At 36.3% G+C, this 26,566-nt stretch overlaps 1 protein-coding gene across 1 annotated transcript in view; it reads left to right on the plus strand.

Moving 5' to 3' along the window:
* The window catches only part of THSD7A (thrombospondin type 1 domain containing 7A), a 458,451-nt gene that overhangs the window by 235,303 nt on the left and 196,582 nt on the right, over positions 1-26,566 (plus strand). The window contains exons 3-4 of the mRNA XM_079931758.1: positions 3,986-4,234; positions 7,223-7,404. Of these exons, the coding sequence (XP_079787884.1) occupies positions 3,986-4,234; positions 7,223-7,404 (431 nt within the window). The remainder of the gene's footprint in view (positions 1-3,985; positions 4,235-7,222; positions 7,405-26,566) is intronic.

Consider the following 26,566-nt stretch of genomic DNA (forward strand, 5'->3'; position numbering starts at 1 on the left):
CCAGAATAAAGGAGAAAATGGTTGAGGGTGGCAGCTGAATAATTTAGTAAGCATGGGTGATTTGGTGATCCTATTTAGTCCAACTAACAATTACAAAATGAAATTAACATGCATCACAGCGTTCATGGACCTACCAAAGTCCACTGTAAGGCCATATGTGAGTTATTCAGGCCTAAAATGAGCCCCAGTGTGTGAGCACTCAGCTACGCCTGTGGCCTTGGCTTTGAACTCCATTATGCTCATGACTTTTAAAAGTATACACGCCATCCAGAACTTTCAGCTAAACCCTGATCCCTAGTTCTGGATCTGTCTACCAGACATTTCTGCGTGTTGGATGTGTACTGGATGTGTCCATATCAAATCAAGATAATAATGTTGAACTCAATTATCAACTGCCAGGAACTTGCTTTTTATTCCATGTTCTCCATTTCGAAGAATTGCAGTGATGCTCAGCAGATTGCCAAAGCTAGAAACTTCCAAGTTATTTAATGACTCCTTCCTCTCTTTTAACCCCTTCAACTATCCATCAGGTTGTATAGCTTCTAACTCCCCTTTTTATAGTTTGTAACCCCTTTTAATTTCTACTGCCATTGCCTTTGTTCACACTTTGATAAGCCTCATAAGCAGAAAGATCTAGTTAGCATCCTAGCTCTGCTACTTTATCTAGACTTAAGTGAGACATTTAGATTCCATTTCCTTATCTTAAAAAAAAAAAAAAGATGGATCTCCATCTTACAGAATAGTTTTAAGGATTACATGAGATACTCTAAGTAAAACTTAATACAGTACATGGCTCACACTAGACATTCAATGATGATTAACCTCATGTTCGTAATCATACCTCACTCAGTTTGAGCAGTGTCTGGCACTCAATATATATTTACTATAAATATTAATGTCGTAATCATCATCATCATCATCATAGTTAGCCTGCTTCTGATCTTATACCCTGTTATTCTGTCCTGCACCCTACTATTGGAATTTACATAAAATACAAATATCATGTCCTTTATGCTCCACAACTTTGAAGGGTTCTCTCACTCACAGGAGGTGCTTTTCTGGATCGACATAACTGCCCTTGATCTGACCTAGGCTTCAGTTCCACTCTTACTTCCACTGCTCAACAAAAACTCCTTACACTGAGGCCAATGAAAAATCTATATTTCCCCCACCCACCAATAAACAAAGAAAAGACTTTTATTTCATATTTCCATTGATTACCTTCACTCAATATGAAAACTTCATAGTAATGTACTACTTCGTATAGCCTTCTGTGCTTCCCCAAGCAGAATTATATGCTTCCAGTTTAATTACTATAATCTTGTCTTTGTACTTCTAAAGCCCAATATGTAGAGTTACTTGATTCACATTTGCTGAAATAATGGTATTGGAAAATTAAAGGAAAAACAAACTATAGACAGATAAGTAGGTAGGTATGTTATATACATCACATATATTAAAAACTGTATAATCATATAACTTAATACTGTTCTCATGTTTATGCTGCTGATTTCTCATATGTAGGACCTGTATTAAAAACTGTTAACATGTATCAGGAAAATGTATTTGTTTTGACTTTTCCATAATTACTAAGTCCTCCTTAGAGCAAGTAGCACATTTGCAAAGTGCTAGGGTGGTACGAATCCTGGGGCTGTGAAATAGTGAAACTATTGGATTCACAATGTGCCGGTAACCTTGGCACTGGCCTCAGCTACAGCAATTGCTCTAACAAACTGGGATTTACAGTCAGTTTAAACTGTGAGAAGCAGTAGGGCAAAGTGATTAAGAAAATGGGCTCTGATTTTAGAAAATCCAAGTTCAAATTTCAGTTCCCTACTTAACACATTCCTATATGATCTTAAACACATTCCCTAACCTTTCAGAGACTCCTTCCCTGTAAAATGGAAATGATAATGGTACCCACATAAAAGAATTATTGGAAGCATTAAATGAGGTAATATGAATTAAGTTTTAAACTTAGGCTGTGCAGACTTTCAGATACACAAGACATACAGACTGCTGTCTGGCATCAGTCTACTTAGAAGGATAAAGAACTTGTCATCATTGTAGCAACAGACATTCCTAATCTGGTGGTAATTCTTCTAGAAATCAATGCAGCACAATTCAGATGGAAGAAGATAATTCTACATCCGGCAAGTCCAAGAGTTGCCTTGGCTTAAAAGTCTCAGGCCCCACAGGCGCCGATATCTCTTGAAGTGATCCCGTAGTCATAGACTGCAAAGTCCACACAAAAAACAAGCCCTATTCCAAGAGCTGACACATTCAGGCAAGCCCAGAGTTGTGGCTGCCTACCAGGTAGTTTTAGTTTCTCCAGAGCAAATGGAATTTATCAAAATTGATCATTGTATCATAAATAATATTATCTGGTAACATAGCTGATATTTCAGCTTTCATCAGGTTACCAGGTAACTGTAACTGGAGGTATTTAACTGATGGTCAAATTCTCCACAAAAGATTAAAAGGGATTGTTAATTCTCTGCCTCTACATAGAATATGGACTTGGTAAGTAATACATAGAGGATACCATATGCATATATGTATATGAATACAATCTCATGAAGGATTAGAAATGTATCTAAGAGGAAATTAACATGGAGAGTTTTGGAAAAAAGGAGTTATAGAGGTCATCATTTGGTCATCATCTTGCCTGATTTTCCTGGATAAACTCACAAGTGTTAGAGTGAAAACTTGTTCATCACAGAGAAAGTTTTGTTCTAAGGTTAGTGTTGTACCTAATGCATCATTAACACTCAATATATGACATTTGAGTAAAACTGGGATTCTGGTCCTCTCTGTTGTTATAAGAAGAACAGAGCTGACTTACAGGGCCCTTTTACTGCCACTCTCAGATGATTCTCCTGCCCAGACCTCTCAGCTCAGACAAACTGACTTTGACATATTGAGCTCTAATTGTCTCCTAGGAATGCAATTTTCGTACACATGCCAGTAGAATTAAAAAGATTGTGTGTGAGTTGTTATATTAAAATGGACCTGCCTCTCTGTATGGTTGGTTATCATAGTTAAATATAGCAGCTGAATGATGAGACAGAATTATCAGTGAACTCTCCCACTGGAACAGATGCCCTATCGTGGCAGCATGCCTCCTGTGTCTTGTAAACGTGAGCTACTAGTTACTGAGAATGGGCAGGAGTTCAACTAAGAATCAACGCAAGGCCATCCAATGCCAGGAAAACCCCTCAAAGTGCATATGCCCGTAGTTGATGACATTTGGAACATCATCTTCGTATGTAGACATTACAATTTAGAGTTCAACATCCCTCTAATTCAAGGAGGATTAGATAGATACGAATTTGAACATAAATACTTCACCGATGAATTAGAGATCTATTTAGAGGATATTTCTACAGTAATATAGCTTAAATAGATTTATATTTCTAATGCTTATGATGTATTTAATTAATATACTCATATGTATACCTTACATTAAAGTATGAACTGGAAAAGTTGATGTAGTTGAATAAGCATACATTGTAATTGACAGCTAAAGTTTCAAACAGTATTAAAAATAATGTTAAGCATAAATTAAATCACTTTTTCTGTTCAATATTGTATTAGTTATCCAGGCATGTTTATTTAAATCACTAAATGGAAATTATCATATGTTAACAGTTCTTGGTTCCTCATTTTCTAAATAAAGACAAATCTGGAATGAGTAAAATGAACAATATGGTAAACTTAGTTTCAGCTAATTTTGCATAACCCCTTTATTTTCTATTTCCTATGAGTGGTTTAACAACTCTTACAAAATAGGAGGAAATGCAAATGTTAGCTTTGAGTCTAACAGCTTTTACACATCGTAAATGTTGATATCTTTTTAATGAAATTGGAATTGTACCTCCAAGTAGAAATAAAAATGTCCAAGCTGATTTCACTCTGGCGTGTAGAAGACAAAGTTCATGCCTGCCTGTGAGTCTGTGATGAGAATATTAATGCTCTTTTGCAGTTTTTGCCAACAAGAGAAGCTGCCGCTGACCTTCCAGGCCTGTGTGATCACCAAAGAGTGCCAGGTGTCAGAGTGGTCTGAGTGGAGCCCCTGCTCAAAAACGTGCCATGATATGGCATCCCCTAAAGGCACCCGTGTGAGGACGCGGCTCATCAGGCAGTTTCCTATTGGCAGTGAGAAGGAGTGTCCAGAACTTGAGGAAAAAGAACCCTGTGTGTCTCAAGGAGATGGAGTTGCCCCCTGTGCCATGTGAGTAAATAAAGGATGGTGGCATCTGCTGCCCTGTCTGCCCAAACTGCGTGTTCCTTTAGCGGTTTGATTTCAACTGGATAGTATGTTGAGAAATAGAGATTTTTACAAATTCTAAGTAGAAAAATATCTCTCTACAAACACTATCCTGTAAAAATGACTGGTTTTACAGGGTAAAAGTGTCTTTAACAAGCTGGATTTCCCAGTCTCCATGCAAGTTAGATTTTTAACGGCAATTCCCTGTTTGTGTATTTTCTATCATGGGGATTGGCAAGCTTTTTCCATAAAGGAGAAGATAGTGAATATGTTAGCCTTTACAAGCCACATGTGTCTCTGTCATGCTTCAGCTCTGCCATTGGAGCTGTAGGTAATATGTAAACAAATGAGTGTGGATATGTTCCAATAAAATTCACTTATAAAACAGGCGACAGGTTGGATTTGGCTGTAGTTTGTCAACTAGTCTATAAGGTAAAATAAAGTTTCAAAATACAGGTTCCTATTGCTTATTGAGCAAGTCCCATTAAAATTCAGTACTGTATATAACAATTCCTGTTGAATAGAGTAAGATGCTATATCAAAATAATGAGACTGTAAGCTCCTTCAGGACAAAGACTGCTTATGAACCTTGGGGGTGGGGCTTGTTTGTTTTTTAATTGCTTGCATGTCATAGGACCAGGCACACAGTAAGTGTCCAATCAATGTGCATTGAATTCAGATGAAATAAGACTAATTTTGAAATATTTGGCAGTGTAACTATATTCTTTTTATCCTTAAAAAATATCATCTCCAAAACATTACTGTGAACTATCTTGGTGATAAATATATTTCAGCTTAGTCTGAATATAGAATATTTATGAAACAACTTACAGAATCTTAGTTTCTCAGTAGATATGCACAAGCTTCATTGAAAGGTTCCCTGGAATATTTCAGATATTTAGAGAACATGCATACAGCTTGAACTGCATGACACAGTGAGGAGGAAAATTGCTACTATTATTGTTCCTCCTCCCATTTCTAACAGTAATAATAATAATAACAAAGAATAGTGATGATTCAGACAAGATCTTCAATTATGCAGCACTTTGGAATCATCCCTTCTCTGATATAACAAGTGACAGAATGCTCTAGAGAGTTTTCTTCCTAACTACTCTGCCTGTCCTGCTGACTTGTGTGTTCCCCTCTACATAACAGTTTCAAGGAAGTTGCCAGGTTCTCTAATCAGTGTTTTGTCTCCTACAAGTTTCTTCCATTTTTGTCTCAAGCTAGGTGTTTTATTCTTTATCCTCTCAAATATTCAAACGCCATTAGCTATTAATTAAAATCTCTATTCTGAATCTTTCTTCTAACCCTTTATGGATGATAGCACTTTTTTAGAATGTGCGATCAATTGACGTTACTAAAAATTTGTTCCTCTCACAGGACTCCGTAAGATGACCTAAATTGGGACTCCATTCTATAAAAAAACCAAAATTTTCATTTTAGCTCCCCTAATGAATGACTTGTTTGGTTTTACTTTCCTTCACTGTCTCTCCTCCCAAGGCATCAAGTATCCATGTTTTTAGAATTGACCTGAATGCTGCACTTCTTTTATAAATGTATGTCAAGAGTGTTGTTCCTGGATGCCCCAGTCCTGCACCTCTATTAAGCCATGAATCCCCACTTATAAAAACTGAAAAACGAACATGAAGTGCAGCTTTACTGTCATGAAACTTTACCACTGACAAAGCAAAGCCTCTAGATGAGACATCCTAGAGCCCACTTAACCTTTCTGTCTAACTGAGGTGAACATTAGCACACCCATTTGTACCTATGTTGGCTGTTAATCTGATTACTAAGGAGGCATCTTGGTTAAAGTGAAACCAAGTGCTACATGAGCCATTTTCTTTGTGCTTTTAGAATATCCATTTTCCTCGAGGTGGAGAAATGCCATCACTTTCTATCTTCAGTGGCATCGGGAAATGGTTCCCTGTCTATCTCCTTAAAGCATGTGTTGGGCTGACAATCCCCTGACATTTTTTTCACATCATAATCTTTATTGGAGCTTTAGTTTAGAATCACAGATCATCTTTCCTGTGTTCCACTGATTAGAAACGTCAGCTCTTTCCATCATTCATCAGCACTCATCAGGGATGCTCAGTGCTACAGGAAAAAAAAAAAAACTCTTATTCTCAACAATAAAGAGAAAACTCTGAATTATGTTACATTTTTATTACTAACACACAATTATAATTTTGATCCAGTACGAAGCTGCAATTTTCATGCATTCTGTTAGAGACAAAACAAATGTTTGGGTTCATCATCATTTAGAATGTGTTCCATTCTCAGATTCAACCTTCCTTTGCTTATAAGCATCAAGAAAGGGCAAGCCTGAGTTCAGCTTAATTGAACATAAAATTTCCTGTTTTCAGCATTATGCTCTATTTTCATAAAATATTTATAAGTAACTTCCAGTAGTTGCAATTAAAACTGGATCATCTTAAATTTAACTCTTCTTTAAATGGAGCGGGATGAGGACGTAGAGGAAGGGATTGAAAGTGAACCTGCACCTTAGATGTAGTCTAAGATTAATTCAAGAGGCAAGTATTTTTCAGATTAATCTTTTTTTAATAAATTTTTATTTTATTTATTTTATTTTTGTATGTGTTGGGTCTTCATTTCTGTGCGAGGGCTTTCTCTAGTTGCGGCAAGCGGGGGCCACTCTTCATCGTGGTGCGTGGCCTCTCACTGTCGCGGCCCCTCTTGTTGCGGAGCACAAGCTGCAGACGCGCAGGCTCAGTAGTTGTGGCTCACGGGCCTAGTTGCTCCGCAGCATGTGGGATCTTCCTAGACTAGGGCTCAAACCCGTGTCCCCTGCATTGGCAGGCAGACTCTCAACCACAGTGCCACCAGGAAAGCCCCAGATTAATCTTTTTGAGGAACAAAAAATAGGAGTGGAGAAAAGTTTTATTCAGTAAACAGGTTGCCACTGCCATCATTTTCTTTATCTAGGTATGGCTGGAGGACTACAGAGTGGACTGAGTGCCGTGTGGATCCTCTGCTCAGTCAGCAGGACAAGAGGCGGGGAAACCAGACGGCCCTCTGCGGAGGAGGGGTCCAGACCCGAGAGGTGTACTGCGTGCAGGCCAACGAGGACCTCCTCTCACACTTAAACTCCCACAAGGACAAAGAAGGTAAGCTGTTTTCTTCTCAAGTACTCAACTGTGGAGACCAAGAGTGGGATCATCCTGCAGGGGTGTATATGTAGTCGTTTGGGGCAGGAAGAGTCATATTTCTGTTCACATTATGGCTGATACTGACTATGGTGAACAGTAGTCTAAATTATGGTTGTAAAAATAATTAATACAGTTCCATCTTTGGTCCGTTCTGATTCACTGACAAACCTCTCTTTAGTAGGAGTAATTAATTATAAAAATAGAATAAAGTTGTATCTCGTAAGGATACATATAGAATGCAAGTATGTGTTCCAAAGTCCAAATTTTCTTTTCTTCATATAAGAAGAAGTAAAACGTGCTTGTAGAAAGAACACCTTATTTTGCTGTTTATAATGGGGTTGAAAAACATAAGTTAATTATGGTATTGAGTGAAAATTTCAATTTGAATTTAAAAGAAATAAATACAGAATAAAACTACAGGAAAAAAACAAAACAACAAAACAAAACAAAAAAACTACAGGAAAAAGTCTTTAACCCAAAGGCATGACTTCTTTTTTTTTAATTTTTTAATTTAATTTTATTTATTATTTTATACAGCAGGTTCTTATTAGTCATCAATTTTATACACATCAGTGTATACATGTCAATCCCAATCGCCCAGTTCAGCACACCACTACCACCACCCCACTGCGGCTTTCCCCGCTTGGTGTCCATACGTTTGTTCTCTACATCTGTGTCTCAACTTCTGCCCTGTCTCAACTCTAAAATTTTACTCATTATTGGATCAAGTTTATATTCAATTAGTAGCCCATTAGTCCACACAAATATGAGACTTTTCAAGCAATGCTTTAAGCAGACCCTTTTACATTTCACTACCTGAGGGATTGCAGGACTTCTATCACTAATACATTCAACATATATTGATCAGTTGCCAGGAGAGCTCCAAAAATTTTATGTGGTGGTGAGGATGAAAATATCAATACAAACTTCATGTCAGGAAAATGCTCGTGGTCATCTTGAGGGCACACAAACAGCCCAATAGTTATAATGCAGTATGATATGCATTATAATTGAGTTTTAGAATAACCATAGGGAGATCATAGAAGGAGGAACCTTCACAAAGGAGGTGGAACTTGAGCTGAATTATGACACATACACTTCATACATGTTTTATGAAATGGGCATTTCATAAAACAAAAGAAGAGATGGCTCCTTTGCCTCCCCCAAAAAAGAAGTGGCACTGGTGACCAGTAATTCTTGGGAAATAAGGACTAAAGTTTTGCATTTGCAACTTGAAAAATTTAATTGTTTTGTATCCACTAGCTTTACACAGCACGTTAGCTCATTTAGGAATCTAGCCTAGGGATACATTTTACTACTAACGTATATTGAGGTTTTAAGGAAATACCATAAAACATGTAATGTTAGTACATTAATATTGTCTTGGCCACTTTAATGGCTACATTTTTAACACTCTTAGGTGGATTTATTATAGCAGTCCTTTCAGAGTAGTATAATTTCACTGCTAGAGGTAGATTAGATTTTAGTTTCTGAACGTCAGTTATATCCTGTAGGTTATTGCTTTCAAAAAGATCCTTCAGAATTCTGAATTGCAACAGGACATTTAAAAAAATCATTTTGTCATAGAATTCCCCTTCTACTGCTGTCAAACCACTGCAGAGCAACAAAAGTAAGTCACAGAAAAAAGGGAAAACACAAAGAATATTATTATTAAGATGTATCTGTTGGACTAAAGCAAATGCTAAAGCAGAGATTAATAGACATGGAAGTAGTCAATTCACCTAAAATTAATATTTAATCATGTAAGTATGTAACATGAATAACTTAGGAATTTGTGTCCTTTCATGTCCAATACCAAGAATATTAATAAAACTCTTATTGCAAAAATAGCTGATTCTTGCTAAAAGTTGCAGCTTTTTTTTCTTAGAACTTAGACTGAGTTCCCCCTAGAAGTACTTAACATTGCCCAATAGGAAACTTGTTTAATATACCAGCATCCCAAGGGTGACATGTAAAGACTGTAAATATGTGTGAATGGAGAATACTTAGACTGTGGACTGTGAAGATTGTTCACAGTCTGTCTTCTTAAACAAATAAGAAAGAATGAAAGCTTACTTTATAAAAACAGGGAAACCTCTCAAAATAACTTCCTCATTCAATCCTAGTTAGAAGGTACTGATCTCAAGAAATCCTGACTGTGTAACCATGAACAACCTACTCTAAGAGCAATTCATATTGCACTTAATTTGAAGAACAAGGACTACACTTTTGTTTTTGTAGATTCACACTTTGTGTCCTATAAATGTCGTTTTCACACATAACCAAACTATTTAAAATACCTTAGGGCTTCCCTGGTGGCACAGTGGTTGAGAGTCCGCCTGCCGATGCAGGGGACATGGGTTTGTGCCCCGGTCCGGGAGGATCCCACATGCCACGGAGCGGCTGGGCCCGTGAGCCATGGCCACTGAGCCTGCGCGTCCAGAGCCTGTGCTCCGCAACGGGAGACGCCACAACAGTGAGAGGCCCGCGTACTGCAAAAAAACCCAAAAAAACAAAAAAAAACTTAATTCAAAATAAAATACTTTAGCTCAAAAATAAAATTTCTTGATGCAAAAAATACTGTAAACAAGTGATATGAAATTCACATAAACTTCCTTTATTATCTTCGTACATCATATTACACAGAAGAATGATAATGACCACCTTAGCACAAAGGCAGGGTCATATTAAATCACTTTATTCACTGGCGTATTTACTACTGTTAATTGACTCACCCCACACAAGGCCCTAAAAATTCTTTTCCTTGGAGCTAATATATTTAATTTGCAGAAAATTGAAACATTTATTATTAAAGTTCTCACAAAGTGTAAAGTATGTTATTCAAAACTTGAAATGAGTTGAATTATCAGAATACTTATTAAGTTGGCGATGGCATCTGTAGACAATAGGAAAAATATATCTGCTTGATATTGGAGAGTATCCACATTTTATTCTTGGAATTCTCCCAATTCTAGAACAATATTCAGGTGATCAAAATTTCCATAATCACTTCTTTAGAAGAAAGGCTTGACAAGTTCTGTACTGAGGAGACTTAGTAGTAAAATCTTTGGCAGTTTCTGTCATCTGGCCCTTCAGAATTCCAGTAGGCTTGAAGAATATCCAACTTACGCTGGCATGAACTCTATCCTTCTCAGGATATGACAGGACGAGGCCTTGCCCATGGGGAGGTTATCAGCATAAGTCCTAGAAAGCTGATGAAAATGTTGCTGATCATTAGATGCATGAACGCGAATTGACTTTTTTAAGAGTTCAAAGTGACTTGAAAGTAGATTTTAGCTATAGTAATTCAAGAAATTCTTCCATTTGATACAGATTGAACATGTTTTTAAATGAGGGGCACCAAAGGTATTGGTTATAAAGCACCATAAAACTTACTGCAATTTATATTATAGGAGATTTTAGAACATTCCTTTATAGAAAATGTAGCAAATAATCCACACTGAAATCTGGAGAAGGTCCGTGGGATTTGAGGTTATGACGATAGACAGCCTGGATAATGAGCCTGTATGATGACACAGAATGAGATAAACCGGCAGAAAGGTTTGGAGAATCAGTAGAAAGATGGATTGAGGGAAGGATGATTGTGCTGTGAATGGGTAGACAGAAGGATGAATAAAGAGCTCATATTTTCCCATCTGCAAAGAAATAAGAATAAAATAGTCACCATCCCTAAATGAAATGCAAATTCTTTATAATTGTAGTCTTTTATCTACAGTTTCCACAGACTAGCCCACTTCAGTCAACACTATTTTGAAAAAAAAAAAAAAAAGGCTATGCTTATGGTGCTATTTCCCTGTTATTTCAGAAAGTAAATATCAGAGAGTACATTGAAGTCTAGTGCTGCATCTTTCCTATCCATCACTTTTGAAATAACAGGTGCGTGAGACTATTTTGCATAACATTTCAATCAGAAATGTGTATCAGGGTTCTCTATACATTCCCTGATATAATTCTTAAACCCTGTAGGAAAGATAGTAATTTACTTTTACTTTCTATTTTGCTAGAAATAGAAGCTGTCCCATGAAATAGAAATGATTTTGTGTTTCTTGTCTTTCTAGAACATGATTATATAGATATAAATTATAGAAAAACATAAAAAGATTTTTAAATTTACTGATTTTAAAATGTCACTAGGGGACTTCCCTGGTGGTGCAGTGGTTAAGAATCTGCCTGCCAATGCAGGGGACACGGGTTCAAGCCCTGGTCAAGGAAGATCCCACAGGCTGTGGAGCAACTAAGCCCATGTGCTACAACTACTGAAGCCCATGCACTCCAGAGCCCATGCTCCACAACAAAGAGAAGCCACTGCAATGAGAAGCCTGCACACTGCAACAAAGAGTAGCCCCCGCTCACCACAACTAGAGAAAGCCCGCACGCAGCAATGAAGACCCAATGCAGCCAAAAAACTAAATTAATTAATTTTTTAAAATGTCACTAGGATAATACCATAATTATATAAGCATATATAAAGTTTGGTTATGAACACTTTTTTTGTGGTAAATTAATGAAGGTATAAACACTTTTCATAATTTATCATTATATTTTTAAACACACCGCTTTGTTGTCTCTTAATCTTCCTATGGTAAATGAAGAAGGAACTAAATCACATAATGGAAACATAGCCTACACTGGTGCAGTGGGTTGTAAAAAGCACTGTGATATAATTGTAGAATAACTAAAACATTCCTATGTTTTAAATCCTAAATCCCTGAAGGAATCAAACCTTCCTCGGAAATCAGTCCTCTGGATATTTTGTGGAAGAGAAGCGCTGTTTCCCTAGGAAATTTCTCTGTGATCAGTGGATTACAAAATGGAAGGTGAGATGCCAGGAGGTTTCAGCCATTGGGATAGAAGCTAATAAAAACTTACATTCTGAGAATTAGATTAAGCTGGTCATTGGTCTACGCCAGAGGTAACTTAACAATTTTTAGTAGAGGAAGAGCTTACTAATGACATGTCAGGAAGTATTCAACCAAAAAGGCAATCAAAGAAAAATATAATGAGGCAGCTCTGAAGTTGTGTAAACATGATAACAATGCTTACAGTACCTTTGACTTAGTCAATGTTTAATAAACATTTGTTGTTTGACATGTTTACTCTCCCCTTTGTAAAATAGTACAATTTCCTTTTAAATTTGTCTGAAAATTGTCTCTTCAGCATTTCAGGTACACTTAAACATTCTCTATTTCAGCTAGGGGATATATCCACAGACACCATTCTTCACCCCTGAATAGTTAACTATTCACACCTCTGACTTGGAATAGAGGACACATGATCTAGTTGTTAGATCAAATGATGAGAGTCAAAATGTATACACTTTGTGTCAGGTTGGCCACTCATTTAAGAGAATAGTTTTATATGTCTATTTTCCTCTTTTCTAATTATATAGATAGCTTAAAAGTCTTTTGAATTTTCATCTTAAGACTACTTTCAAGAGAACCCCAGACAGATAATCAGGAAATCTGGTTTTCATTTCTGCTTGGCCTTATGTCTTGATGCACATTACTTAACTTTATTTACCTAAAAATGGCTATTTAATTGCACTTATGTTACATTTCCAGCAATGTGGCAGACTAGAATAGCTGAAAATCATCCTTTAAAAAATACCTAGACATTCAGGATACAATATTGTTTTAAATACTTTTAAGAGAAGAACTGAGGTCTTGATTAACTAAACAGTTTCCCAAAGGAAACCATGAAGGCTGAGATGATGCTTTCTGTGGTTGCCCTTGGGTAGGGATGGTACAGAACAAGGGTTTACATTATGGGGACTTGAGGGCATGACATAAACTTTTACTCAGAGAAAGAGAGTACAAGCAGAAATACTGCATTACTTCATCAGCCTCAAAGGGTTATAGCGTCAATGATTGAGTGAGCAGAGAAATTCAACTTACCTATAGAGGGAGATAACAAGGAAGCAGATCAGCTTCAGCCTTAAATCAGGGCAAAAACAAACCTCTCCTAAAAATTCCAACTATGGGCCAGTACTCATATGAGTTTAAGTTTCAAATGTATGGTACTTCCATGAGTCCAAAGACCACAAAGCTGAAAATTAATGTAAGAAATGGTGTCAGGCAGTGGTATTAGCAAGGTGCCTGACATAGCAAAAGCAAAAACTCTAAAGATGGGAATACCTTAACCTAAGCTGCAGGATTTTCCCAGGTAAACTGCACCATTCAAATTTGTGAACTACATGAGGAAAAATAATTCATTGTAAACAGGATTTAGAATGCCTAACAAACAGTAAAATTAGACTTGCAAATATTGGACTAAATATTAGATTTGCAAATATTAGACTTGGAAATATTAGAAAAAGCAGATACAAACTATAAAATACATATGCTAAAACTTATTTATGATGTAAAGGAAAAATTAAAACATTAAATATAACGAGTCACAATTAAAAAGACCAGATTTTAAAAAAAGAAAAAGGAAAGAAACAAAAGTTCTGGAACTGAAAAATAATTTAACTGGAAATAAACAAATGGGTAGATTATACACATTGAGATAAACAATTATTAGTAAACTAAAGACAAATGTAAGCAAATTATTCAAAGTGCAACACTGAAAATAGAAGTTGAGAATGAAAGCAAGGATAACAGTCATGAAGAATTAAACAAGAAGGTTCAGAGTGAGACAATCAAGAGAAAAGATGAGAGAATTGTCTAGAATTGATGAAAGACAAGATATACAGGATCAAGAAAATTTGCAAGCAGGATAATAATATATGTACACTTCATATACAATGTAGTGAATTCTCAACTCATCAACTCCAAAGACATATTAAAAGGAACAGAGAGAAGGAGAAAATTAATTACAAAAGAATTAACAAATTAGCAGTGAAATTCTCAACAGCTACAGAAGATCAATATAATAAAAATAATATATTGAAAGTACTGAAAGGAAAATAAATGTCAACTTAAAATTATTTATCCAACTACCTATCATTGAAAACTATGGGCAAAATTAAGACAAAAGTGAAAAGACTAATAAACCCTTACTGAAAGTACCGCTAAATGATGTTTAGAAAGAAGGAAATTGAACCCAGAAAGAGAAGAATTCAAGATGTGCAAGGAATTTGGTAAGCATGTGGGTAATCTAAATAAGTATAAATATGTGTGAAGCAACAACAATAATTTTCATGATTAAAACACTATAAATTAGTTAATGACCAACAATAATATGTGACAGGAGGAAATAATAAGGAGTGTATTGTTTGGGAAAGCGTAGAGATATTGAGCACCCTTATATATTACTAAGTTATTATGCCTGTTAAAAAATTAAGAATAATTATTAACATAAAAATACATTATATATATACACACTTTTCTAAAAGGGATTAAATAAAAATGAGTCAATTCAATAAAAGTACTGAACAAGAGAAAAAAAATCATTGTTTTCTTAGAGACAATCTAATTAATACCAAATAAAAAAGACTAAAAATCTGGAAATATGACTTTTCAAATGTCAGAGTTAAAGGTTATTACAGAAAGTCATTTTGTTTTTGTTATTATTATAAGACCAACCAACTGTTTTATAAGTTTTTTGCCATGATCAAACTAAGAGTGTGGATTACTCAGTCCAAACATTTACCACTGCTGGAAAATACCTAAACAGATCACACGTTGTATTTCCCAGGCAGTAATGCCATCTTTATATACAAAGTGCAGCTGAAATTTTTATTTTAACATGAGAAATAACATGAGATTGATTTGAGTTATATATGTGTGCAGTGTCAAAACTATCCAGAAGATTTAATGGTTGGATTGATTAAACAGCATTTGATAGAAAATTTTATTGGATAATCAAAAATGCCCAGAATTTTCTCCAGTATTTTTAGAGTGAAGGATAATCTTCACAAACATAAAACTCAATAAAAATTATGTTGCTAACTTGATATTGTTCAGTGAAGCATGAGAATGACTAAACTTTTAAAACTGAAGGAAACATCTGAAAATTCCTGAGTATTTCAAACCTATCTCCCTTTGTATCATTCTCATTTTTTTCCCAGTTTGCTAATGGGAAAGGTGAATGACACTGGCTTGATTACTTAGACAAAGGTAATAATGACAAAGGAATTATTACCCAGAGAAGATAATAAAATTCATTATGTATGTTGGTGCCTTTGACAAAGTCATAGATGGTGTGCTGTTAAATATGTGAGTGATATTAAGCTAGAAAGGATAAAACATACTAGATAATAATTTTATGATGCAAAAAGATATCAGTAGGCTAGACACATTGAAATTTCTCCAACAATATGAAGTCTAACGAAATACTTACAACAAATACCTACACTTAAGAGCCAAATGCCCACTGTAAAAGGAAATGATACCATAATGATGATGATATGATGATGATATGATGACAGTGAGAGTATTGATTATGTTTTTTAAGGCACTATGTTAATTATTTGGTTGCTGTGAAGATTAAATGTTTAATGGGAAGGAACAGATGGCATCGATTGCTTAATATTATTATTTTTTATTAAAGTAGAGTTGATTTACAATGTTGTTTTAGTTTCAGCTGTACAGCAAAGTGACTCAGTTATAGGTATATAACTGAATGATATATATATATATGATTATATATATATTCTTTTTCAGATTCTTTTCCATTATTACTTATTATAAGATATTGAATATAGTTCCCTGTGCTATACAGTAAGACCTTGTTGTTTTGGTAGTATAGTTGATTTACAATGCTGTGTTAGTTTCAGGTGTACACTAAAGTGAATCAGTTATACATATATCCACTCTTTTTTAGATTCTTTTCCCATATAGGTCATTACAGAGTACTGAGTAGAGTACCCTGTGCTATACAGTGGGTCCTTATTAGTTATCTGTTTTATATATAGTAATGTGTATATGTCAATCCCAGTCTCCCAGTTTATCCCTCCCCTCCCCTTCCCCCCAGTAACCATAAGTTTGTTTTCTACATCTGTGACTCTATTTCTGTTTTGTAAATAAGTTCATTTGTATCATTTTGTTTTTTAGATTCCACACATAAGTGGTATCATATGATATTTGTCTTTCTTTGTCTGACTTCACTCAGTATGACAATCTCTAGGTCCATCCATGTTGCTGCACATGGCATTATTTTGTTCTTTTTATGGCTGAGTAATATTCCATTGTGTCTGTGTGTGTGTGTGTGTGTGTGTGTGTGTGTGTGTGTGTGTGTGTATCACATCTTCTTTATTCGCTCGTCTGTTGATGGACATTTAGGTTGCTTCCATGTCTCGGTTATTGTAAATAGTGCTGCAGTGAACATTGGGGTGCATGCCTCTTTTAAAATTAGAGTTTTGTCAGGATATATGTCCAGGAGTGGGATTGTGGAATCGTATGGTAACTATTTTAGTTTTTCAAGGAACCTCCATGCTGTTCTCCATAGTGGCTGCACTAATTTACATGCCTACCAACAGTGCAGAAGGGTTTCCTTTTTTCTAAACCCTCTCCAGCATCTGTTATTTGTAGGCTTTTTGATGGTGGCCTTTCTAACCAGTGTGAGGTGGTATCTCATTGTAGTTTTGATTTGCATTTCTCTAATAATTAGCGATGTTGAGCATCTTTTTATGTGTCAGTGGGTTAATGTTAAACTCATTCTGTGTCTGTTCTCCCATGTTTCTTTTCTGAACATCAATCACAAGCTATCAATGAAGTGTTAAAATTTGGATATCTCACGTGATATTCCTTCATTCACTCAGTACATACTTACTGAGCAACTGTTAGGTTGCACCACTGATTATGATGTTGAACATAGAATGTTTTAAAAAGCAGACTTGATCCCTGTCAGGGAACTTATAACCTACCTTATATAACCGAACCTCAAATAACCTCGTATTAAGGTTTTGTTTACTGGAAGTTCAGGGTTGCCCCTTCACAAGGCTAACATGGAGACACTTCTACAGACATGCCAGTTTGGGGCTCTTCAGTTAAAATCTGAAAATATACTACAACCATGGTCCATCCTTAACAAAGAACCTTTACCCTTATTCACTGGGTATATTATTTTTCTGGAAATCACGTATCTTCAAAATGTAGTTTAAAAATCACCTGTATGCTTTAAGAAAATGCAAAAATCCCTGGATGTTATCCACTGGGATTGTGATTCTGTAGGTCTGAAATGGGTGCAGGAATCTCTGTTTGTTTTATAAGCACCGTGGTGATTATAATTAGGAGACGATTTTACCATAAAGCTCATGATGGTCCTTTTAAAAGCCCTTTCCAAAGCTTTGGGAGAGACTGGGATAGGGAAATGGAAATCCGTTTTTCTTTCTTTTTGAGGCCCAAGGCTTATGTAATTTATGCACTGAAAAAAAAAAAACAAAAAAAAAGCTAAATTCCAAATACAAAATCAGTAAGATCTCTGTCAGGGTTTCAGAAGGGTCCTGTGCATGTGAAGCGCCCTGACCTTAAGCCTCATGGGTTTCTTAATGAATCTGTCCCAAATTCTAACACAGATTTTTGGCCTCTATTTGAGCCAAAGAGAATCAGTACATTAAGATGAGAAACAGAAACACAGGCATTCGTGTCCTGAAGACAGGTTTCCCAAAGTTCTAGAGATAAAACTGGGAAGAATGGAGTGACTGGGAAAAGTCACTCTTTGTGTTCAGAAGTGAAGTAGAACTTTCAGTTCTAATATTGGTCTTAGTTATGTTCACTGAGCCCTAGTTATAGGTCCCTGAGCTGCAAATCTTTAGAAAACCACTATACCTTGCTAGTAGTTAAGTTAGGAAATTGGTGAGGAAGAACACTTTACACTGAGATACTGTTTCATCTCACTTTATATCTGTAACCCAAGATGGAAAGAAGCCATAGCTGTTAGTAAAGGACCTTCCATTAATGAAAGAAAAACATTAGATAAAATGTCACATAACCTGACACTATCGAGTGACTGTACTATGTGTGCTTTTTGTAACCCTTAAGCACATATTTCATCGAGTCAGTTGTCGATGAATGATAGCACCAGAAGGAATTTTGAAATGAACACTCAGGGACCTGCGCTGGCGAATGAATAGCATTTTTTCAGCGGCACACTCCTGCAACCTAAGAATGTAAAAGAAGTGGTCTGTGGCAGGCTGTTCCCTGCCTTGCCGATGATTGCTCAGTAGGGAGTAGCTACTCTCACCAGTGTTAACAGAGGAGTACAAACTACGTTGTGGAACTCATTAATATTTATTCCTTCTAAAAGCAATGGGCAATAAAAAGGGAAATAAACTGGGTAGAATAGCAGTGGGAAAAGGAAGCCGTGACAACAGATTCATCTTGAAAAGGTTTCACCATTTATTGTACACAAAAATACACTTGAAATACAAGGGTCCATATTATTAGTCTGGAATCCACTAAAAATACCTCTAGGGGTCAGCTAATTTATAAAAAAAATTGTATATTGAACACAGCCTAAGAATTTAAAGTAGCCATCCATATTATTGTAGTTATGTGATTTTGATGTATCAGTTTATACTTTCATATTTTCAATATTCAGCAAAGCTACATATTCTCAGCATCAGATGCTGTGCTGTGTCTGTCTATAGACAAGAACTTTCTCTAAGTCAAGGGTCACCTGCCTGTTGCAACAGAGACCAGTGACCTTTCTTTTCCTTTTCTTGTGCTGCTTCTCTATTATCTGACTTGAAATACCTTCCACCATTGTCACAACTATCCACATATCTCCTGTTTCAAATTGTCTTTTTCACACTGTTATCTTTTTTCATCCAAAGCCTATGCCCTTCTTATACTGTATTACACAAGTTACCATTTGATTACATAGAATTCTGTGCTTTTACAGTTGCCTCATGAGTATTATGCCAACTCCCCAAGATTTTAAGCTTCTGAGGAGGGAATGGCACTTTTTCCCGCCTAAATTTTAATTGATCCATTATTCTTACCAGAGGTCTGGGTAGTTTGTGAATTGTGTCATTTAGAAATATCTTTAAGAGAGATTAAAAAGCCCTTCAATGAGAGGATGTTTACTTCCTAGACATCTAATTTACAGTGTTTCATTTTGAATTAATCTGTATGCCTCACTAACTTCATTCTTTTCCTCCTTTGTTTTCCTTTCCTCTGCAAAGGCTTAATGAGATAACATATGTAAAACACATCCTAGCATAAGGCCTTGCACTTATTATATGCCAAATGAGTATTAACTGCTTTTGTTTATGTGTTTACTTTTCTGCTTAAATTGAGAAAAGGGAGGAATTTTTTTAAATGATAATTTTACTCCAAGCATTTTGCATGTAATAAAGGCATAATTGTATACTGGCCTTGCTAGTTGAGAAACATAACAGAGGATGTATAATTCATGGAGTCTGTTTTCAGTATGTCTCAAAATCCTTTAGTGTATTTACATTATCCATGAAATTGCTCCTTTCTTGGAAAAAGTAGACTTCCTTTGTATTATTTCAGAGCAAAAAGAAATAGAGCTAATTTTACTTCTGTATTTATGGGAGACAGAATAATTACAGCTTCCCTTACTTTGTGACGCTGAATCCTTGAGAAGTTTAGGCAGCGCTCTGTTGCCAAAGGACTCTGAAGGAAATACTTGCAATAACCGTGGGATTCTTTGGTTGCTCTAAAAGCACACTTTCATCACTGCTCAGCCTGTGCCACGCTGGTCCATCTGCCCCTAACGTTACACAGGATTCCTGGGCTTCTAAAACCACATTGGTTAGGCAGCACTATGCCCGGGAGACCTTAACTTTTTTGACCAAAATAATATTAATAAACAGATGCAAAAAACTACAAAAGGGTCTTGTTGTTTTACATGTCCTCAGCTAGGTCTGGTTAGAAAGCCTGGGATCAGTTAAGTTCCTCTTCCATTAGGAATTTCCAGAAGTACTTTGAAAATAAAAAATCATGTTTTTCACTAAGAAAACTGTTGATCCATTTCTCACTGTCTTTCAAAAATTCATAACAAAGGGAGTAAGCAAAGAAACTAACATGTTGTGATAGTTTTCCTAGTAATGCATGACTAAATTTTCGCAGACATACCAAGACAGCAAGTGACAGAGGACAGACTTGAGCCATTTTTTGACTCCAAGTCTAAATTCTATCTAGTCTTATTCCTCTGCCCTGTGAATTTGCTTCAGAATAAAAAACTGGGTACAGTAGCCACCCACAACTTTATCAAAGTCACTGAAAGCAGTTCTAGTATATTAAATTATCCGATGATATTTCTGTTGCAAAAATAAACAAAAATGCCATGGAGATATGCCTCTTATAACAGAAAATTGAAAGAAAATTAAGGATAATTTAATTCCCTTTTACGATTCAACACAATTAAGAGATTCATTCCCTGAGATGGTTCTATAAGGTCAATATGAAGTCTTGCCCACGGGCATGTGAACCAGTATTGTGTTGAATCGTATGAAATTGTTAGTTTTGTAGGTCAAGAGCTGTTGATTAGTGGCAATTTCCTATACATCACCTGAAAAGGTACCTTTACTGTATTGTGTTAAGTCACCTAGTGGAACAGAACTACTCTGTTCCAGACTTTCCACTGTCAGAATCAAGCCTGCAGCTATTGGCTATGAACTGTAGTCATTCTTTCCACGTGGACAGTATGCATTTGTGCTGTGTGCAGTGTGCTTTAGAGAGGGTAATGATTGTCTTCCGTAAAAATATGTAGATTTCCCTGTAGTAGATATTACTTATGGGAAGATAACTTATATTGATGGCTTGAGAGTGACTTGAATTTATCAAGCGGCTTTTATTCGATGCAGTTAGAAATCTTCCGTATTATGTGATTTTTAATACTTACCTGTGCCCCACTTTGTTTTATGTAAATATATAAAATAAAAGGAGATACAGTCATTTTAAGGATAAGTGGGTGAGGAATGTGGGACAAAGGAAAAATGCTAGTAGTAAGAGGATATCCAACCAATGATGAATATAATAAAGATAATGTACGATATGTGTGCCGTAAGATCCTGTGAGTATCTTAACTCTAAGCTTGATAGCCAGTGCAAAGAGGAATAGTGAATTATGAAATTCACAGCATCCATTAGACAGTAGAACCAGTTTTAAAGGAAAAGCACAATTTCTGGTTTTAGGGTCAGAAAGAAAATTCATCAGTAGGGCTTCCTAAAGAGGATAGTGCGACTGTATTGCATTACAACTTTATTAACATCTGTAGTGTAAACACCACAATGAATTTTATAAGGAAGCTTTTTCTTTAAGCAGTTTTCCTCAATGTAGGCCACTAGCATAAATGTGAAAGTGTAACTCAGGAAAGGCAAATCAGTAGGGATTAATGTGATACGGTACAGATTTATAGGTCTCTGCTAAGCAGGATAACCCAGGGATAGAGTTCAGAATATCTAAATGAATAGATGTACAGCTATTGCCTCAGGCAACCCTCCTCAGAGTTTTGATAGATATTGAGAGGCAGAGAGTTCCCTCACATCCCCTGACACAGGGATCTGGAGTACTTTTATTCTGCTTTCTGTTTAGTTGCACTTAAATGCAGAGACACATTTTCTAGCCATCATCTAGGTGAGAACAGGATTAGCATCCTTAAAAGAAAATCAAAAGGCTTGACAAAGACATAAACTTGAATAAAATATGATCCACTTCGAACAGTGAGATGAGTTCAGAACTAACTAGATGTAGGACAGAGAAAAAGTTTAGACACAGATAAAGGAATATCAAAGGTCCTTAAGTCTATTCCAGCACATAACCCGTAGCAAAAATCTGTTACATGTGCAAGGGAGACCAGGCTTCGACATTAATGCCATCTCTTAGAAGAAGCAGTTTAACTTTCTGGTATCTTCTTCAAGATAAAATAATTTGCAAGTGTAAATCTATGGACCTAAATGAGTTAACTTGAAGTGATAATGATAATGATGAGGAGGATTGAGAAGATGATAGACGCTTATTACATGTGAGACATTGTTCTGTTTTACATTTAGTGGTTAATTAGACCTTCACCACAAGCCTAAGAAGTACTGTTATTATATAATATTGAGGTATAGAGAAATTAAATAATTTTACCAAGGTGTATGGCTAGTAAATATCATAACCCGGGTTGTAAATCAAAAAGTCTGCTTCCTGGGCTTCCCTGATGGCGCAGCGGTTGAGAGTCTGCCTGCCGATGCAGGGGACACGGGTTCGTGCCCTGGTCCGGGAGGGTCCCACATGCCGCGGAGCGGCTGGGTCCGTGAGCCATGGCCGCTGAGCCTGCGCGTCCAGAGCCTGTGCTCCGCAACGGGAGAGACCACAGCAGTGAGAGGCCGGTGTACCACACACATACAAAAAAGTCTGCTTCCTGAACCTGTGCTCTTAACCACTATGCCATGGAGTTAGGGTTATTAATTGTCAGTCAGTTTGATGTTGAGAAAAAGTTACCTTCCCTCTAAGTGATACTTCTTTTAAAATATGTGCCTTTCTTTTAAATAAGTAATTATGTCTGAGAGTGAATGGTTTACTAAGGTTATTCCTATTTAATTACAGTAAAATTATACATATAATGTCCCTGTTTCCATTTACTATGTCAGGAAGTTATTCATTCTTTCATTTATTTAGCTGATACTTACTGAATGCTGTCTATGTCTAGACAATGTTCTAAAATGCTGAAAATAGAGAAGTAAACAGCACAGACAAGATTCTTGCTGTCACAGAGTTTATATATTTATGGAAAGAGACAAACTGTCAGCAAAGAGATAAACAAGAAATTATCAGATAGCAAGAAGTACTATACGGAGGATCAAAGTAGCGTGACGTGAGAGAGGATGACTGGGCAATGATATTTTTGGCACTCTAGGGTATTGTTTGGCTTCCCAAATTTATATATCTAAGCACAAATTCTCCTCTGAAGAACAAAATCATATATTTATCTTCCTGTTTGACATCTCCAGTCATAACACTCAAGTGTGCTTGTCTCCCCTCCATACACTCTTGTAACAGCACAATAAATAAAACTTTTAAAACAATATCGGAGTACAGTATACCTGAATAGTACAAATTCCATGATCTATTTAATACATGTGTTAAAATAAATCCCTTGAAGCTACTTAGGGGGAAAATAATCACTAACAGAATAGGCAACACAAAATAATTGTTTAGTAAATATTTGTTGAGTAAATGAATAAATGGACTGAGTAATGACCTCCAAGGGTCGGTATATATGATTTCCAACGAATTATTACTTTGATAGCCAGAGAGATGAAAGTTATAAGATATGCATCTTTAGAAATATATCACAAAACCTGGTAACTAAATATTTTAACTCATCAGGAAAGCAAGCATATTGTTAGGCTTCTGCTTCCAACTATAATTGAGTAACTGGAACCTCTCAATAAGAATAACTATAAAATTGGACAAAAATTACAAAGCAGCTGCTTTTAGGCATTAAACAGCAAGCTGCAGAAAACTGTAACCACAATTTTGAGGTGATCAATCACCTCAGTCTTCTACTGGAGGGTCTCCTCTCCTAACACAGAGTAGGAAAAATGAAGACAAGCAGAGCATCAGGTCTTGCTGAACTAAAGAGTTAGGAATCTGAATTCCAGGATGCTGAAATGACTGGAAATTTCAGGACAGGGTACAGAGAAAGGGCATTTGCACTGAGGGGAGTGGGGTGGAGTCCAGGCGTCTATGTGCGGATATCCCATGGGGCCTTGTCCCAGGGCTGGGCTGCACATGTGCAGATTGAAACTCTGTGAAGTCTAGCAGAGATCCTATGCTGCAAGGCTGAGGGCTGAGTGGTGATAGAATAGGTAGTGCAGTGCTGGGAGATGTCAAAGTTCTAGCCCTGCAAGGATGAGAATCTTCACTGAACACCTCAGCCCTCATGGATTAGGAGTAAGGACCACAGTGTCACAGCCAAGTTCAAATCTGAACCAGACAAGCCTTAATCCAAATGAAACCAAGCTTGAAAAGATCAGAAGGATCTGCTAGCAATTTAACTGTTTGACAGAACAAAATTCATAAAGGAAGATGACATAATCCAGACTCTCTACAGCGTATCATTCACAAAGTCTAGAAAGTAAGATAAAAAGTTACTCCAGGGAATTCCCTGGCAGTCCAGTGGTTAGGACTCAGTGCTCTCACTTAGTTCAGTCCCCGGGTTCAGTCCCTGGGTAAGATCCAGCAAGCAGCCACATGGTGTGGCCAGAAGAAAAAAAAAAAAAGTTATTCCACAAAATTCAATAAAGAGATCTGTTATCAAGAAAAAGCAGTCAATAGAAATATACTTTTAGAGGACTCAGATATTACAGTTAGCAGACAAGGACTTTAAGGAACTATTATTATAGATATTTTCAAAGGTTTAAAGGAAAAGATTGTCTTGGAGAGTGAACAGATGGGAGTATAAAGAGAAAAATAGACATAAGAATATGGAAATTCAGAAATGTAACAGATCTGCAGTAAAAAAAAAAATCATTGTGTTTTATTCTTGGTGCTAGCAAAAGAAAGGTTAAGTGATCTTGAAGACAGATCAATAGAAATTATTGAGTCTGAGTAGAAGAAAGGGTTATTGATCTTGAAGACAGATCAATAGAAATGATCAGATCTGAAGAACAGTGAGAAAGAAGAGAGAGGGGGAAAAAAGTGAAGAGAAACTCCGTGATTGGTGAAATAATATCAAACTATCCATGTATTAATGATAGGGAAGAGAGAGAGTGATATGAGAAAAAAGATACTTGAAGAAATAAAGGCCAAAATATTCTCAAATTTGTTGAAAAAGGAACCATCAACTTTCATATGTAATAAGCTCAGCAAAACTCAAGCAGGATAAATACAAAAATGACAACAAAAATACAATAAACTCAAATTTCTGAACACTGAAGATGAAGAGAAAATTCTCAAAGCACCCAGAGGAAAAAACACATGATATATACATGTGAATAAAGATAACAAATGAGGGTTGAAATCTCATCAGAGATAATAAAGCAGTGTCTCTGCTGAAAAAAAAATTGTCAGCTTAGACCTTGGGAATTGAGTAAGTGCCTCTAGGCCCCAGTTCTCTACCTTCCCCCAGAATAACACCCCTAATTTCTTTTTGGGTGACAGATAAAGGATCTGAGGCACCTCCACCATTTCTTCAGTTCCAGAGAGCTTTATCTGGTGGAACCAAAACCCATAGTCTTGAGGAAAGATCAGCTTTCCTTCTCATATCTGTGGTTTCTCAGATTTATTTGGTGCCAGCTGGTCTAATATGAGTCTTCACAAATGAACGTGGCCTTCCAACTTAAATCCTGCTGTGCTCATTGGCAAACTTTCCTCTAACCTGAGGATGGAGCTGAGAAACGCCACAGCCAAGAGGGTTCTTTGATGAATTCATCAAGACTGGAGACAGAAGTCATCTTGACAGAACACAAGAACCAAGTGAAATACATATAAGTCAAGATCCCTAGTTTTGGATCCACTTCTAAATATCCTCCCAAGAGTTCTTTTCAGGTTGTTTGCCACCTGGTCCTTCGTCAAGTTGAAGCCAGAAGGTTAAAGCCTCTCCCCACCCCAATGCCTACAGTCCCTCCTTGCTCGGGCTGTAATGCTGACATTTTCTTTTTTTCCCCACATTCAGTGATTCTTTGTGTCAGGTTGAATGGATTTTAGAACATGTAGCTCTTCCTGTAAACTTTGAATGATGTGTAATATTAAAAACCAAGACCGTTCCATTTTTTAAGGGATACTTGGAAACACTCAGAGACGCTTTGGGGTTAATCAGAAGGTCAGCAGAGTAAAAGGAGAATTCCCCACTCCATATACATTGCTGCGGAGTCTCTCATTTTTGCTTCCAGAGGAAAAAAATCTGAACTATATGAGAACAGAGAATTTAAAAATAATAACAATAGGAGAGGTTAGGAGTAGAGTTTTTAAATTGTACAAAAAGATTTAGAGGAAAAGTAATGAGGTAATAGTATACTCAAAATACCATTAAAATAAAAATGAAAAAAATAAGATTTTCATTAATATAGGCTAGAAGTCAAGAAAAACATAAATGTGAAAGAAAGAAAGTTTAGATTAAAAAGTTTAAGATCTGTGAGATAAAATGTAAGAGAGGTTCATTAATAATTAATAAAACTTCAGCTCAAAATTTATTGATGATTTGAATGTGAGACCTGACACCATTAAATGCCTAGAAGAAAACATAGGGGGTA

The sequence above is a fragment of the Stenella coeruleoalba genome (genome assembly GCF_951394435.1).
Source record: "Stenella coeruleoalba genome assembly, chromosome: 9".
Taxonomy (NCBI): domain Eukaryota; kingdom Metazoa; phylum Chordata; class Mammalia; order Artiodactyla; family Delphinidae; genus Stenella; species Stenella coeruleoalba.